The 16483-nt window shown below is 44.3% G+C and overlaps 5 protein-coding genes across 6 annotated transcripts; 3 read left to right on the forward strand and 2 right to left on the reverse strand.

Moving 5' to 3' along the window:
• Positions 1-636: 636 nt before the first annotated feature.
• Positions 637-3008, forward strand: LOC125766326 (glutamate receptor ionotropic, kainate 5-like). Its single transcript, XM_049432170.1, has 5 exons — positions 637-1408; positions 1474-1600; positions 1670-1778; positions 1843-2647; positions 2722-3008. Exons 1-5 carry the CDS (start codon positions 719-721, stop codon positions 2935-2937), a joined length of 1947 nt encoding a protein of 648 aa, XP_049288127.1. The 5' UTR covers positions 637-718; the 3' UTR covers positions 2938-3008.
• A 217-nt stretch (positions 3009-3225) lies between these two features.
• Positions 3226-5381, reverse strand: LOC125766328 (pre-mRNA-splicing factor CWC25 homolog). Its single transcript, XM_049432174.1, has 2 exons — positions 5250-5381; positions 3226-5179 (listed from the first exon to the last, which is right to left on the reverse strand). Exons 1-2 carry the CDS (start codon positions 5265-5267, stop codon positions 3296-3298), a joined length of 1902 nt encoding a protein of 633 aa, XP_049288131.1. The 5' UTR covers positions 5268-5381; the 3' UTR covers positions 3226-3295.
• A 282-nt stretch (positions 5382-5663) lies between these two features.
• On the forward strand, positions 5664-6843 carry LOC125766368 (translocon-associated protein subunit gamma). The gene is made up of 2 exons (XM_049432237.1): positions 5664-6024; positions 6116-6843. Exons 1-2 carry the CDS (start codon positions 5889-5891, stop codon positions 6535-6537), a joined length of 558 nt encoding a protein of 185 aa, XP_049288194.1. The 5' UTR covers positions 5664-5888; the 3' UTR covers positions 6538-6843.
• A 215-nt stretch (positions 6844-7058) lies between these two features.
• LOC125766372 (REPTOR-binding partner) lies at positions 7059-10818 on the forward strand. Of its 2 annotated transcripts, none has more exons than XM_049432244.1 (3): positions 7059-7385; positions 9982-10063; positions 10190-10818. In XM_049432244.1, exons 1-3 carry the CDS (start codon positions 7338-7340, stop codon positions 10405-10407), a joined length of 348 nt encoding a protein of 115 aa, XP_049288201.1. In that variant the 5' UTR covers positions 7059-7337; the 3' UTR covers positions 10408-10818. The 2 variants fall into 2 exon arrangements, with proteins under 2 accessions (XP_049288201.1, XP_049288202.1); XM_049432245.1 differs by having other exon boundaries at positions 7062-7385; positions 10193-10818.
• A 421-nt stretch (positions 10819-11239) lies between these two features.
• LOC125766323 (bromodomain-containing protein 4-like) lies at positions 11240-15832 on the reverse strand. The gene is made up of 2 exons (XM_049432168.1): positions 15789-15832; positions 11240-14649 (listed from the first exon to the last, which is right to left on the reverse strand). Exons 1-2 carry the CDS (start codon positions 15798-15800, stop codon positions 12673-12675), a joined length of 1989 nt encoding a protein of 662 aa, XP_049288125.1. The 5' UTR covers positions 15801-15832; the 3' UTR covers positions 11240-12672.
• Between the last annotated feature and the right edge of the window lie 651 nt (positions 15833-16483).

The raw sequence follows: 16483 nt of genomic DNA on the forward strand, positions 1-16483 counted from the left end.
ACGCTAGAGGCAGAGGTGCACAACCTTCCATGCGCTAGAAGGTTAATCGCATAGTTCAAATTACAGATGAAGGAATAAAGATCTAGTAGCCAAGTTTGATTGCTGCTTAGACAGAGCGGGAAAGCATGTTAAGTTCGCTAGTTGAAAACTTATCGGGGAAATGGAGGGTAAAGGGATGTACTTACTATATTATATTGGAAACTAAAACAAATCTTACACAGGTGTTTTAAGCACGAACAGAAAAGGGTGGCTGTATACACTGTATTTTGCATTTTTGTTATTCTAATACTAAACTTAGCAGGAAGATAAAGGGAACAAAAATCGATCCATTTTACTTTAGACGATGGACAAACATCAGATATCAAATGTAAAAGGGAACATTTCATAATCCGATACTGGCCTATCTGTATATCACCATCCTGCCTTAACCCTATTCTCCTCAATTGGCCTGTCCATTTATTATGGGGGAATGAGATTCCAGCTTATCTGAGATTGACCGATTGTGCAATCGAGCATTGCTTATAATACACAATTGATTCAACAAACATAGGCCCGGGAACATAAATCTTGATGAGCAAATATCGTACAGAAGGTACTCTGCATGTCTAGCGTTATGTAACACAAACGACAACATTATGACTTTTGAATCGATGGTAAATTCTTAATCTTCTGTACCTTGGCTGTGTGTCCAGCGGACAGTATAAATGTAACGAACTCCATGGTGAAATTTAAAAACCTGTTCAAAGTGGTAGTCGACATGGAATCTTCAATTAATGCGCTCCAATTCAACAGTGCCTTTCAAATGTTTCTGAAAACGCTTGTATTAACACATCTTTCTGGTCATTATAGTGTGTGCGTAATACGTGGAGCTCAGGATGACGTTCGATTGGAATTTCCAAGGCCCAGCGTAATGGTTGCCTTGGGAGCAGTTGATTCCTCCCATACCTTTGAAGATATCCTGGTGAGTTCGATTAATGCAGGATGCGAAGGATTTCTGGTCCTGGAGGATGCATTGTTTCCGTTCTTGGACAACTATCGTTCCGCACACGAAGCTGCATACGTTCGTGCTTCCAACAAACGTATCGTGGCTGTTACGCGTCTGGATGCATCGGAAAGAGAACAATTACTACAACACGATACCATGGAAGTTACACCTAATATCCTCCTAGTGAATCCGAAAATGGTTTCTGGAACGGTTGGTCTCTATACGACCATACTGTCACCTGCAGAACCAAGAGGAATATTAGTCAACTTGACGTTAATTGATGAAATCCCGGTAAAGCTGGACACGGAATTGTTGTTGCCGGCATCTGTGTCCGAATTTCCCGATAAACTGAGCAATATGCAGGGCAGGCGTGTACGATTGTCCACCTTACCGTATCCACCATGTGCTGTGGCGAATGAAGTGGTAATATTTCGACATCGATCTTATTAGCATAATTCCTGTTTAATCCGTTTATTTGCTTAATGCAGCCATTAGGACAAGGAAATGCTCGCAGCACGGTTCCAGCAAATTACTCGTTACAGGCCGATGGAACAGAAATATTGATGATTCTGGAGCTTTGTCGCCGACACAATTGTACGCTGGAAATTGAACTGGGTAGGTTCAAACGGTGAGGAACCATTATTCCATACCAATTCCTCTTCTTTTCTTTCTGTCCATAAACAGTTGCTAACTCGGAATGGGGCGAGGTGTATCCGAATGGTTCATCCGATGGTTTAATAGGATCTTTAATCGATCGTCGATCCGATGTTGCTGTGGCAGCTATCTATCGTTGGTAAGAAAGTTGTCTGTTGTAGGACTGCCGTAAGCGGTGTTTCTGCACATTATTTCAATTGCAGGTACAATTGGTATAAATACGTGACGATGTCTGCGTACACTGGTAGATCGGGCATATCCTGTCTGGTACCACGGCCACGTCTTTTACCATTTTGGCAGACGCCCTTTCTGTCTTTCCCCGCGAGTCTATGGCTGATGGTCTGTGTGTATTTTTGTATCGGGACAGTGGCTGTTTTCATAACCGAACGAGCCCGGCAATATGTGCGTTCTTCACGCCGGTCGCTCGGAGAACGGTATAAGCTGCTTGATGCCATATTCTTCATGCTTAGCTTGTACGTTGAACAGTCGGTTCCATTGCCGAATGACATGATGGCCGGGTCGATTCTGCTTTCCTTTCTGCTCTTCGGTGGTTTTATGGTTGGCAACAGCTACGCCGGTGCGCTCGCAAGCGTAATGACCATACCACGGTACGAAAAGTCCATTGACACTCGGGCCGATTTTGCAGCTAGCGGTATGAAATGGTCCGGCCCAACGATTGCATGGATGAATTCGTTACTAATGGCGGAACAGCCGGAGCTTGTAACGATACGAAACAGCTACGAGGTACACGGCGGTGATACGCTGGCTCGATTTTCTCACACACGGCGCGATATGGGCTATGTGCATGAGCGGCTCCAGTATGGAAGCTATGCACTCGAGTCCTTCATCGACATTAATGCCACTCGATTGTTGCAGCCACTGAAGGAAGATGTGTTCTGGGAACAGATCATAACGGCTTGCAGCAAAACTTGGCCATTGATGGGATTTTACGATGATTTAATATTGCGTGTACAGCAGAATGGCATTTTACGATACTGGGAGCTAGGGGTAAGATTTCGGAGATATTTGTGGAGTTTTTATAAATAATAACTTCTTCTCTTTTACACTTCCTCTACCCCTAGAGCGTCATCCGCAATATGGGTCTGGAAATTCAACGCAACCTTGCGAATGCACGTGTGCATGATGCTGATCATGAACCGGTTAAGCTGTTGATAGCACATTTTCTCGGCGTATTTTTTATCCTTTTTGTGGGACTAACTCTTGCCACTTTGGTCTTCATTGTTGAACTTTTGGTTTATCGTGCTAACGCGGATCTTGTTGGTAAAGTTGAAACCTAAAAAAAGGAAAGAAACGTATTAGGTATCGTTTTTATTATTTAAATTAATAATTCTGTGCTCGAATTGAAACGTAATAACAGTTCTACAGTACAATTACTAATACTTACTGGAACCTTAAATTGCTTCAATCCGAAATACGTCATAACATTCAACCAATGATAAATAACTTTACTTTACTTACCATATTTCTCCATGTTCGTAAACTGATTTAAATTATTTGGAAAAAAAACCTGATCCATCAGATACACTTGATTTCTTTGGACATTATGTGTTAATACGCTGCTAAGCATAGTCTAAGATTCGACATTTTTTTTAAATTTCTTCTGGCAATTGTTTATTAACGTTAGCAACATTCAACTCATCGCTTCACAAAATTTCTGTCCATTGCACCATTAGACCGTTGAATATTGTTGCGATTCGATCGGATGCGAGATTCGACCGTTTCGCTCGCTGCCGCACGTTTGAATTGCTTCGTCAGGAACTCCTTATCATACTCCCGGTCTGCCGTCGCCGACTCTTCGCGATGATCTTCCGACTCGTAGCGCTTCACGTTGGACTCTCGTTCCTTCTCGCGCCACTGTGCATTGCTCATCATCGCTAGCCGCTTCTCTTCTAGCTCCCTTTCACTGAGCGGACGTTTCGATTCCTTTGGTTTGGTCCAGGTTGGTTTTTGTTTCGATTGTTCAGCTTTTATCTCTTCCCTATTGTACAGACGTACTTCCGGACGTGATGAAGGTGTGTCCAGTTTCTCACCGGAAGCTGTTACGAGACCAAAATTTCGTCTCTTTTTGATGCGTCTTTCATCATCGGAATCATCAGCGAACGGTCGTGATTGAGATGGTTGTTCCGCTGCGTCAGAATACGAACCAGATGATGATGAATTGGAAGGTGTTCTTCGCGATTTTGTTGAAGCCTTCGCCTTTGATGGAGGAGTACTACTTCTTCTACGTGGACTTCGGGAACGGGATCGACGTTTAGTGTCTTTCTCCGTTTTCCTTTCTGCTGCAGATGATCTGGAACGTGATCGACGTTTTACATCCTTCGTGTTTTTCTTTTCCACCGATGTCGACCGGGAACGATGACGTCGGCTGTATTTGTCTTTCGCTGGGTGGCCTTTGCGTTCAGGAGATCGTTTGCTCAAACGACCTGCTGGCGATTTGTTCCTATACCTTTCCTTACTTCTATTCCTATCGTGCCTTCGATCTATCTCTTCGGAAGATTCTCTTCTTCGCTGCCTCACTTCTCGCGAACGGTCGTTTCTTGTATCTCTACCCCTTTCTCTGCTTGTCTCATCACGGTTAGTACGTTTAACACGATCTTCCCGCTTTGCGTGACGATTATCGTCGCCATGCTTACGCGATTCTCTTCTTTGCGGTTCTGAAGAATCGGAACTTTCACTCTTACCGCGTCGTTGCTTTTTCTTTTTTGTACCACTGCTACCCATCACATCTAGCTCTTGGGACAGTTTTGCATACTTCATGCTGAGCAGTTTGTCAATGCTAACACCGTCTTGGTGTTCTCCTGCCACTTTCTTATACTTTTCCGCCAGCAGCTTATCCAAATCGGCGCTACCATCACTATCGCTTCCGGATTCGCTACTATCGCTGTGCCTTCTGTTCTTTTTCTTCTTCTTTTGGCTTTTCTTGCTTTTCTTGCTCTTTTTATCCTTTTTTCTATCTTTCTTTTCTTCCGAAGTTTTCAAGCTTTGGTCACCTTTGAGCAGTCGGTGCAGCTCTTTTAGTTTGACCGGATTTTGAAGAATCTTCTGCCGGGATTCCATCTCCTTCTGCTTAATCAACATTAGAGGGTCCTCCATGAGCTTACGGGTAAGGTCTACCTGGTCGTTACTGAGTACATCCTTGTGCTGCCGGATGGAAAACGGTATACACTCATGCTCGACGTGATTTTTCGGTTGCGCAACGCCAAACGTAGAGTTGGAGGCTTTTTCTTGTGCATCCAGATCTTCGAACGTTTTGTCGATGGTGCGTCCAAGTAGATATTCCTCTCGGTTGACGAGCTGTGACGGACCACGGTACATCCATTCGAGCTTCTTATCACCGTCATCGTTCGGAAGGATGCCCGATTTTTGTCCGATGCTTTTCAGCTCTTCCCGATTCCGTTCTTCATCTATTTCGCGACGCAATTCGGTTAGGCGACGTTTTTCGGCTGCTTCTTGCTGTTCCGCCTTCCATACGCGTTCTTGATTTTTCATCGTGTTCGGGTGCCATGATTTCTTCGTGTTCTTTAAATAGGAATGTTCCATGAGACAATAAAAATGAAATGCTGGAAATGCACGGTTATCTTTCACTCACCAGATCGCCTCCACCCATTTTGAATCACTTTTCCCGATGTATTTAATCAATAGCGAAAGCGCGTTCCCGGGCTATTGCAAATGATTTGGTTTGTTTTGTTTTCACACTGTTTGACAGCAGGCCTGCCCCCTTGATAATTGAAACAAAGTTTTGGGCCATTATAATACCCAAGGTCTCTAAAATGTACCAGCGACCAAACGGGACAGCATATTGCCTATATTTTTACGCCACTTATGTTTGGTTATTTTTATTTTAAAAAAAAGAATGAAGTTTTTATGATATTCTGTATATTACAATCACTTTTTTTAACTCAATTATTTTTTACTGTTTAATTTAATGCAAATGCATTTGAGCGGCTGTAAATCTGGCAGCCTTGTGGCAGTTGTCAAACTTGAGCCTTCAAAATGACAGGTGTGATTCCACATCGCCAAGAAAGTTGACACGTTTCGTTACGTTTACCTTTTTTTTGGTCCTGGTTCTTCGCGTAGCGGTCCGTCGACGCAGATTTCCCGATTGTGTGCATTCGTTGCGGCTTCATAGTTCCAAAGGAATTGCGGTACGCACTGTAACTGGTTCATCGTGTATCAAAGCAATAAATAGTGTTGGTTTCGTGTACGAACTTTCGAAGTTGAATTTAAAATGGTTGAAGTAACGAAAGATCTAGGTTTCACCAAGGAAGAGGAACTGCTGCTGCAGGATTTTAGCCGGAATGTGAGCACCAAATCGAACGTGCTGTTTTATGGCAGTGCATTTATCGTTTCGGCGGTGCCTATTTGTAAGTAAAACCGACCTTGATGCTTTCCCACAAGTTAGCTCGTTACTTTCATTGATGTTTTACTCTTTTGTGCGTTGTATCGTTCTCACAGGGCTGTTTTGGAGAGTGCATCAAATGGAACTGCTGCCGTCGGTAGTGTTCTTCGTGATTGTCACCGCACTGTGCACGTACCTGTTGGCTATGGCTTACCGTAACACGAAGTTCACGATGAAGCACAAGATTGCCATCAAGCGCGAGGATGCGGTGACCCGCGAGATGACCGCACAGCTTGCCGACGACAAAAAGATGAGCCGCAAGGAGAAAGATGAACGTGTGCTCTGGAAGAAGATTGATGTAGCAGAATACGAGGCGACCACTTTCTCGATCTTCTACAACAACGCCCTCTTCCTGGCCGTGGTCATTTTCGCCAGCTTCTACCTGCTGCGATCGTTCACACCGACCTTCAACTACATCTTCTCGATGGTCAGTGCCGGTGGACTGTTGGCCTTGCTGTCGACTGGAAAATCGACGTAAATAGGATAGTAACAGCGCCCGAGGGATTTTGCACGCACATACGTCTCCTTACTGGCATCAGTGATTCCATCCTATGTTAGGGAACGAACAGGCGCAATCAATTCTACTCTTTATTTTCCCAGCAAAACAATAAGACTCACATACATAATTTAAAGTGCGAGTGAGTGTGCCCCTTTTGGTGCATATCTTTTTGCATCGTTACGAACTGAGACATTCATTCGCTGCTCTGTACGTCGCATGATCGCCGTTCGGCTAAACAAAAATCATTCGAAGCATCGCTCAGTAAAGATTAAGTTACTAAAAGTATATTTGGAGTTATGCCATCAAATTTACGAAGAGAAAAAAAGAAATATCCGAACAAATATTCAACGTAGAAAACGTGTCAATTCGTTCATCGATTCCATCTCACTATCGACGAACAATGCCGAATCGTTTAATCGATTAATGCGCAACGAGCACAGGCTGCACGCACACACACAAATACATACATTTTTACACGTGTGACGTCACGAGACGTTTTCAAAACAAAGCACACACTTCACAACATTACGCAGAAGGACAACAACGTGAAAAACGCGAGCTTCCAAAGCAGTGCATATTTAGAAGGTTTTCCAGTATAATTTGTGCATCATTTGAAGAAAGTGTCAGCAAATAAGCTGCCCTTCCCTGGTGACAGTGAACATTTGCAGTGAAAGTTGTATTTTTAGCGCATTTTGTACGCGTGTTTACAGTTTTTGGCGTAAGCGAGAGAAAAACAAAAGAAACTATCAATTTTGCCGTACAGTTCAAATTGATCAACAATGGACTACGAGGAGTTGGCAACGATGGCGGAGGAGCAAAACCAATCGGTAAGCCAAATCTGGTGCTATTCATGCGGTTAAAACGTGCCAAATAGTAGTATGTACGAAAGCAGACGGAAATGACGATAAAAACAAAGATGGCGACCGCTGTAGCAGCGTGAGGTTGTTTGTTTTGATTTTGTCTTACGTGGGGACCTTGAGATTTATTTAGCTGTCCGATTTGTTAACAGATTGCTGTGCAGTGCTCTCAACATGATATAGTTCCGTGATTAGTCATACAATTTCGTCCCAGGCGAATGTGTTTTGCGTTCGTTTTCTATACGCGCTTTCAATAACAATGCCACACATTCGTTTTGCTAGCCCTTCGCGTACTTATGACGTCATTGATCAGTTGACGAAATGGCTGTGTTTTGTTCTCTCTCTCTCTCTCTCCCTCTCACTCTGTATTGGAACAAGCAAATGCAGGAAAATAGGTAGTAGGGGACCAAGCCACCCTTAAGAAGGGTTCGATGACCATCTTGCGCAAATATTCTAATAAAGGGTGCAATATTTCACTACGACGCCATTCATCGAGCGTCTTGGCTTGGAGTGCTGGGATGTTTTGTAGAATTGTAGGAAACTGTTATTGGTATTTTATATTTTTGAAGCTGAATTGCATTGCTAGAAACCAAGAATCGTATAACATACGATTTTTACTTATTTTTTCATACAGTGAATGTAGCTCATTTACCATCTAAATTATACTTTAGGATTAAACCAATAATTTGTGATGTGTTAGTTCATACGTTTTGCACAAGCATTGCCGTACCACTTCACCTGATACGTTCATAAAAGATGCAAAACAATGCAATCGCAAATGGGTACCACAAACATTCGAAATAGTTGCTCACCCCTGGATTTGGCTACGCAATCGAATCCTCTCATTCTCTTCGCGTACCAATTTCCAATGCGTAATACATCCTGCACGCTGCTCCTCTCCCATCGGAAACAGCTCTTTTCTCGTTCTTTTCATGTCTCTCCCTCGCTCTTTCTCTCGCACCATCTTCGTCACGAATGTTTTTTCGAGAGCGAAAACAGGCTGCAATTCTAAACGCAAATTACGTCGTTGGCCTTAACCGAGAGAAACCATTTCGTTTGCCGCGCGGGTGCGACTGGATGGGCATGTGGGAGGGGTGGCCGTCGTTGGGTGGGGAAGTGCAGGGTGGACAGTTTGCCGACGATTCGCAACTTGAATGGCGCAGCATCGCTGTTCTGTTGCCGTTGGTCCGCTTCGTGGGGAGGGTCGTTTCGGTGGTTCCGCTGTTCCGTGTAGAGTGTTTTCGCGCTTGAACCCCCGTGGTTTGGTCGCAAACCCCGATTTGCTGGTTTGTAGTGTCCGTACGGGTAAACCAGGAATCGGCCAGGTCCGGTAGCAACTAATCAAAGAGGAGACCCCCTGCAGTGTTTGTGTGGCGTGACTTTAAACCGTGGTAACAACGATCGTTTGATTAAAATCGATCGTTAAAGGATCTCCTGATCGTGGGGTAAAGGAACATCCGTTCCTAGGACACAATTTGCTGAACTTTACTTTGCCGGTATTCAAATCGGTACAAGAAAATATAAGAACTAGTGTCCTTTCTGCGTGTATCGTTGATTTTTCCATTCCCACCGGCATCAGCTACTAAGCACAGTTAAACCTGAATCATGCACACTGTAGGGATTTCACGTGGAGGGTTTTATGCGTCGTACCTTACTTTTTTACCGCACCCCAGACAGAACAAGAAATTCATCACACCCGGACAGGTTTATCGTAAAATTAGGGACCCCCAATTTGTTCTCCATTTAACTCTCACCGGCCGTGTTGGTTCTATCCTTTAATGATCTTTCTCTCAAATCCGGTGGAATGGTTCTCGTACCGCGCATTTATGCGAACGTCCTCCTTCGTACTGGATTCCACCCACCCGAATGAGATGGTGTTGCGTCCTTTGAATTACGTCGCAAAACGTCATGTAATGTGGCCGGTTGTATTACTAGGTTTTATGATCATTTTTGAAAGTTGTACTAATTTACTATCATAAATTAAATATTGCATGTATAAGGGGAGAGAGAGGAAAAGGGAGAAAGTTAAAAAGCTCATAGTAAAAGGATAAAGATTACCAGTGAACCGGTCGAAGCGAAAGAAGGTGTTTGTGGAATGGATACACGAAAGAAGCAGATAGAATCAACACTGATGCGTAATAAATCGTCATCGTCGAGCGGTACAGCTGCGTCTCGGTTGGTCAAACTCTGCACAAAATGTCAGTCGCACGTCTAAAGGGTGTTAATGACGTCGCTATCGTTCACTGGTATTTGGTCCGTTATCCGACCTATCTGTGAATTGATTCCTTCAGCCCAAGCCTAAACACGTTTGAAGCGATTCGCAGGTCTGTTTGCGGTATACCGATGGCCCATTGCTACGATTTATTAATAGTGCACTGTCAAGTGGCAAAAGACGGGGTGTGATAATTTGAGCTGCAACTACTGGCCTTGTTGCATCTTTGTGCAGACCAGTGCTGCGGTTTTAATGGGTTTTGATTAAGATTTTTGATAAACGAAACTATATTCTACATAATTTAAATATATTACAAGCTTATGTATGTTTTTGTCTTTTGCCTTTAATTTCCAGGAGCGTAAGGAAAGCGGAAAACGAGGTCGCAAACCAGGTCGTAAAGTATCTACTGAGAAGATCGACATGAAAGCAAAACTCGGTAAGTATAATAAACGCCCAGTACAATGGTGAATTCTGCCAAACGTCCTGCTAGGCTTATGCATTCCTCAAACGGACTCTTCTAATGGTTTAATCGTATCGTTTCGTTTCCCTTCTATCTACCAAGCAGAACGCAGCCGACAAAGTGCCCGTGAGTGTCGTGCTCGTAAGAAGCTTCGCTACCAATACCTGGAGGAGCTGGTGACCGATCGCGAGAAGGCTGTGGTTGAGTTGCGCCAGGAGCTGGAGAAACTGTACAACTGGGCAATGGAAGTTGAAGCTGGCCGTTGCCCGGACGGTTTGCAGGAACTGCTCGAGGAGATGGGTGCCATGAAGCAGGAGTAAAAGCCCCACCAGGGTAGATCAGTATGCTTTCGTAAGGGTTGTGTTTAAGTTGAAAAACAAAACAAAAGATTCAATGCTTCCGTTGAGTAGGTTTAGTTTTTGCGGGAGAACGGGGCCCTTGAGTTAGTGTGCGCTGTCCTGTATCGGTGTGGAAATTTGGACCGTTTTGGTACGAGTGTGGACAGCTTACACATCATTGGCCTTATATCCTTTGCATTTGGTTGCACATAGTACGTACACAGCTTGCTTTCCTTCCTAATTTTCTACGTTACGTTTTAATATTTCTGTTCAATGAGCATTTTGCCAAAAAAGAAACGAGCTCCAGTGTGAGGAAGAGCGGTGATTAAGAAAAGCTACATAAAAAATGAAAAAAATGAAAGTAAAGTAAAAAAAAAACGAAGGAAGTAACCCCAATCTTAAACGATCACATGACCTAAAGACACAAGTTTCATTAACATGAGTGGAAAGCATTACCAACTCGTTTGAGGATTGTGTAAAAGAAATAGAAAACGTACACAAAACTTCTTCACTTGTCTGTATATTAATACGTTAGTTTTACGATAATATTATGGTACAAAAAAAAACAAACAAACATAGGTTTCGGATGGCCTCAATGCAGGTGATAGAAGGTGATTCACCCAAAATCGTTAGGTGACCCGTGACACGTTACATATTAGGAAGGCGTATGATTAAGTGCTTTTGTGTTAGATTTTACGCGAAAAAGGAAAATAAACAGCTCACAACGAAGATGATCTTCAAATTGGTAATTTGCCAAAAAGTAAACATGTTTGGATAATTAAAAGGGACAGTAGTGATTTTTGTGGAATTAAGCAAAAAAAAACTAATCGTTCCGTTTTACATCTCTCCATACATGAAGAGTAGAATAATGCACGATTTATCGGCTTCGATACTACACTTCTTCTTTGCCGGCAACGATTGAAACATTGCGTGAAATGTGAATAAATGATCATTTGTTTAAGGAAGAGAATATGAAACAATATTTTTGTATGATATATTTGTGAATTTTAATAATAAACATAACATTTCCTCCATCATGCTAAATCGAATAAGTTTCTGTTCACCTTAGTTGTAAATAATATTGGTGATAAGTTTAGAAAATGCAGAATTTCTTCTGATAAACACCGTTTTTAAAGATTATTTATTAAATTATATTATATCAATGCAATATGTTGCGAAAATGGAAACGAAGGGAGAAAAACGGTTAAAATTTTGAATTGCACATTAGTTCGGCTATTAGTTTACAGGTGGCGCTTCTCTCCTCACCACAGCGCTTCTCGTGGTCGTTTATAGAAGCAGCACAAAGTTTTAAATTTGAAACACTAAAATCGCGATTTCTCTTCCGGAATACTTACCAACGGAACTAATTAGAGACACTCCATTCGAAACACACACAAACAAATGTATGATTTTTCCTCATTTTATTATGCAACAATAGCATCAATTCTACTGCTCAGCGTACAGTGTCTTCAACAGAAGGAAGAATAATATGTACAATAATACGGTAAAAGTCCAATGTTAAAAAATCACAAATCCTACCAACTCACGAGCACAGTCTCACACTTAAGTGTACTGCGTAGCGCCACTCAACTATGTACGACCTGGGTGGCTGGTGAATTAAAATACATTCGTTAACATTTGCATCCTAGACTACCTAGCCATCCTTCTTAGCCTCTAGCAAACGCATCCTACCGTAGGCAGGCTACTGCCGTTAAGTGATGCCTTACTTAAAGTTTGGTTTCATTAGCTTTTGAGCAATCCGAATACCGAATTGCTATGCGCGTGTGTATTTATGTGCAAAGACAGGACAGGAGCAGGAACAAGGGAAGGCATACACAAACGGCTCTCGGCTGCAGACTGTTTCACAAAAACAGCCCATCCGTTCGATCCGTTCGGAAGTCCCCTTTTTCAGGTTTGTCCCTAGCGTGGACGGCATTTAAATTGGCATGTTATACATATTAATAAAAAAACAAACACTGGTTATTTTTAAAACACGAAAGTACACAAAAAAACAACATAAAACAACAAACAAACATTTGCAAACCGCAAAGCACCACGCACGTGGACCGGCTGTCTAAATGAAGGAACTCTTCAAATCTGTACATTCGAAGCATATTCCGATCCAGCCTGAGGCGGGCGTGAGTGCAACGGCATTGCAGAATGTGGTGCTAATGTGTTTTTCTTTTTTGGTGTCAGTCTCACGGGGTTTGGGGGGGATTTTTTGTCAGTCAGTGGAGAACAGGCACTCTATCTGGCAGTTGGCAGTGAAAAGCCGGTAGGCGTCTGGTACTGGAACGGTGCCAACTGGAGCAGCTGGAATGGTTGTGGTTGGGATTCGAGCTGGAAGCTACCGCCCGGATTGGATGGAGCGGTCAGGGCGTAGGTGGCCTGCTGCTGACCGTAACCGGTGGTATGATGGAGGCCAGATGCAGCACCAGCTGACGGTGGCGTTACCATCACTTCCTGGTGGTTCGAGCCGGAACCGTAGTGATCGGAACCACTGGTCAGTAGATGACTGTACTGGCTACCGTCCTGACCGGTCGATTGAGGACCCGTTCCATAATCGGCACCTTGGGAAGATTGGCTCGGGAAGGTAGATGGACCGTACTTGGACTGTTGGCCATAATGGATGAGCTGCTGGTTAAAGAAACTAGTGGCATCTTGGCTACCGTACTGTTGTTGCTGCTGCTGCTGCTGCTGCTGCTGTAGTTGTTGCTGTTGCTGCTGTTGCTGATGATACTGCTGGAGCTGATCCTGGTGCTGCTGAAGTAGGGCTTGGTGAGCTTGCTGCTGTTGCTGCTGTTGTTGTTCCTGCTGTTGCTGTGCTTGGGACTGATGGCCGGAACCACCGTGATAGATGGTGGTCTGCGTATAGTGTGCACCATGATCCGTGCCGGTGCTCAGCGAGGAGTAGGACGCACCCATACCCGTCTGTCCCTCACTGTTATCCTCCGTTACCGGGGCACTCGAGGGATGTTGCGATTGCTGTTCCGTCTTTTTCGACTTCTTGCCCTTGCCCTTCTTATAGCCGGTCTTGGTCGTACGGCGATAGCTATCCTCCGAACCAGCGTACTCTTCGTGTTGTTGCGACTCAAACGGATGTAGCTTCGTGTGCGAATAGCTCGAAATGTCCTTGTCGAAGGGGAAAGGGAAGGAGGCAGATTTCACCGGCACAGGGTATGGGACCTTCTTCTCCACTGGGTAGGGTTGCGGTACGTACACCTTCACCGGATATGGGACCTTCTTCTCCACCTCGACCTTCACCGGAACGGGGACCTTCTTTTCGACCTCAACGGGGACTTTCACTTCGACGGGATATGGGACCTTCTTCTCCACTGGGTATGGTACGGGCTTTGGGACTTCGTACGGAACCTTCACCTCGACCGGAACGGGAACCTGCACCTGTTTGTATACGGGGTAAGGCTTTGGTACGTGCACCACCTTCTCGACGATCTTCTCCACCGGGTAGGGTTTGTCTACGTGCACGATCTTCTCCACCGGGTACGGTACTTTCACCTCCACCGGATACGGTTTCGGTACGTGCACCGGTTTTTCGACGATCTTTTCCACCGGATAGGGCTTCGGCACATGCACGACCTTCTCCACGATCTTCTCCACCGGGTAGGGTTTCGGGACGTGCACAATCTTCTCCACCGGCACGTGGACCACCTTCTCGACGATCTTTTCCACCGGGTATGGCTTTGGCACGTGGACAATCTTCTCCACCGGTACCTGGACCACCTTTTCCACCGGGTACGGTTCCTTCTTGACCACCGTCTTGACGTGATTGTGATGGTGATGGTGATGATGGTGCTTGATCTTGATCTTCTCCTTCACGATATTATGCTCGCCGAAGTCGTAATGTTGGCTTTCACCGACCGCCGCATCCGGTGCATCCGAGGTCGTATCGATGACGCCCTTGTCCGAGCGCGTCGTAAGCTCCGGCGTTTTGCGTGTCTGCGTTTCCGGCTCACCGTCAGCGCCGCCGGCATGCTTCTTCGATTTCTTGCCCTTTGGCTTACTGAGAAAGATGTGTATTTTCTTCCCCGTTTGGCGCTTCTCGTGCTTCTTCACCGCCTGCCATTGACGATCCTCGGCCGGTGTTTGCTCCAGCATGGACAGTCCTCCGTCATCGTGCCCGTCGGTGTTCGGGTGCAGCTTTCTGCTTTCGAACTCCAGCGCCAGTGTTGCCGAGATGACGACAGCCACCGATGCCACCAGTATCTGGATGGGCACAAATAAGAACACAGGTTTGGACGTTAATCGAGGGAAATAATGTACATCTGATATAAAGCTTGATTAAACAAATATTTTCTAATATTAACGCTACGCGAAATCAATGTGTTGGATACGTCATCCACCTGACACCAGACAACCCAAATCTTAGAGTCGTTTTTACAGTCCGCATAGGCCGCTTTGTTGCATAATAGGAATAAATTGAATCAAATTTATTCGATCTGTTCGTGGAGCTTAAATTGCAAGCTTAGTTTTTTACAAACTGATTATGAAAATTAAAATAAAATAAAATAATTATAAAATAAATGGTCACATTTATATAATTATTTCCATTTTGCTCTCAACTAAGTTTAAATGTGCTACAATTAGATTCTCGCGTACAAATCTTTCCTCATTCACCAAAGGAGTTTGGAAACATTTACCACAAATACTTGAAGATCAAATAATTAATATCTTAACGTATAACACGATCGGGAATAGAACGTTATAAGAACCGCAAGGATAATTGTATTAATTAGTAAGCAAGCAGAACATTTTATCGTTGTACGAAAGATCTTCGAGAGACGTCCTCTAACACAGGGCCCTCCAAACTTTTTAGATGGCGGGCCGCTTTGAGTGGAATAGCCACAGCTAAAGGCCAATTTCGGTATCTCTCGGGAGGGTCTCGCGGGCCGTGGTTTAGAGACCCGTACTCTAACAGATAGGAGTTCGTATGTTTACTTTATTTACACTATATTCATTAACTGCTTTCACTTATTTGCGTGAGCCACTTATTTGGTACATATGAGTACACTTCTTGGTTATTTTAATTGCAAGAGTCACATTGGAATATCACAAATTCTTGATCGTTTTCACGAATTCCTTGGATAAGTCACAATTTATGGTTGTGTTTCTACAGTTTATGTTTTCTCCAGTTCAGTTTCAGCTTAAGATCACTGGAGTCTAGTAAACATTCACTTCATATTAAACACATATTATTCATCACAAACAGCCACAAACACACAGTTCTTATTCGTTAAAATATCAGTAAAATATTTTCATTATCACAACACAATCTGGTATAATCACCGATGCCTCAAAAGGCTCACAAAATTAAGCTTGAAGCTCACCAAGCGCAGGATCCTTACCGTAAACTTCATTTCGATACACTTATGGATGGACGGAGAGTACAAAGTTTACTGGTTGAATGTTCCACCAGCGCAAGCCTATTTATATATTAATTAACCAACCCAACCGTATCCGTAGCGGGTTTTGGCCTCCGAGGCATGGCGCTTTGGGGTGAAGCTTGCCAGTGCCCCACCCCACCGACAGCCGGACTGTTCCAGATGTGAGTGGGGGAATCTTTTCGTTGGAAAATCTGCTGTAAAAATTAGTCGAACAACCAGCGAGCCCATGGGTTCGTTTGCATTGGACGCGCGCAATCTATGTTGCGGGCCGTGTCCGGATCGTCGTGCAATGTTTTCCGGACTCGCTTTTCCACCGCCAGCGGGACACATCACGGCAGGGAGGAGGTACGGGTTGGGGACCCAAAACTAGCTAGTGTTAGCGGAGGAAATTGCTGTTGCCATCACGCTCAAGTAAAAGGGCTTCCATTTTAGCGCCAATTAAAAGCACCAACTGCAACTAGTGCTGCACCCGCGGTCAGGTGGAGTACTTTCGCTTTTCTTTTCCTACTTCCATCCAGCACCACCCGGTTACATGGTTCGCCATGGGAAAGGGAGGCAGGCAGGGTGTCGACGCTTTGACGTTGGGCCGGCGGGTCTCCCTCGCACGCAGCTACTTTCTTTTGTTTTTCGTGTTTTCAGCACCTACGATGGGGCAA

Source organism: Anopheles funestus, chromosome 2RL (assembly GCF_943734845.2).
Source record: "Anopheles funestus chromosome 2RL, idAnoFuneDA-416_04, whole genome shotgun sequence".
NCBI lineage: Eukaryota > Metazoa > Arthropoda > Insecta > Diptera > Culicidae > Anopheles > Anopheles funestus.

Coding starts and splice junctions, on each gene's coding strand:
- LOC125766368 (XM_049432237.1), top strand. CDS start 5,889: ATGGTTGAAGTAACGAAAGATCTAGGTTTCACCAAGGAAGAGGAACTG. Junction 6,025..6,115: donor CGTTTCGGCGGTGCCTATTT/GTAAGTAAAACC, acceptor TCGTTCTCACAG/GGCTGTTTTGGAGAGTGCAT.
- LOC125766372 (XM_049432244.1), top strand. CDS start 7,338: ATGGACTACGAGGAGTTGGCAACGATGGCGGAGGAGCAAAACCAATCG. Junction 7,386..9,981: donor CGGAGGAGCAAAACCAATCG/GTAAGCCAAATC, acceptor TTTAATTTCCAG/GAGCGTAAGGAAAGCGGAAA. Junction 10,064..10,189: donor CGACATGAAAGCAAAACTCG/GTAAGTATAATA, acceptor CTATCTACCAAG/CAGAACGCAGCCGACAAAGT.
- LOC125766326 (XM_049432170.1), top strand. CDS start 719: ATGGTGAAATTTAAAAACCTGTTCAAAGTGGTAGTCGACATGGAATCT. Junction 1,409..1,473: donor GTGCTGTGGCGAATGAAGTG/GTAATATTTCGA, acceptor TGCTTAATGCAG/CCATTAGGACAAGGAAATGC. Junction 2,648..2,721: donor TACGATACTGGGAGCTAGGG/GTAAGATTTCGG, acceptor CTCTACCCCTAG/AGCGTCATCCGCAATATGGG.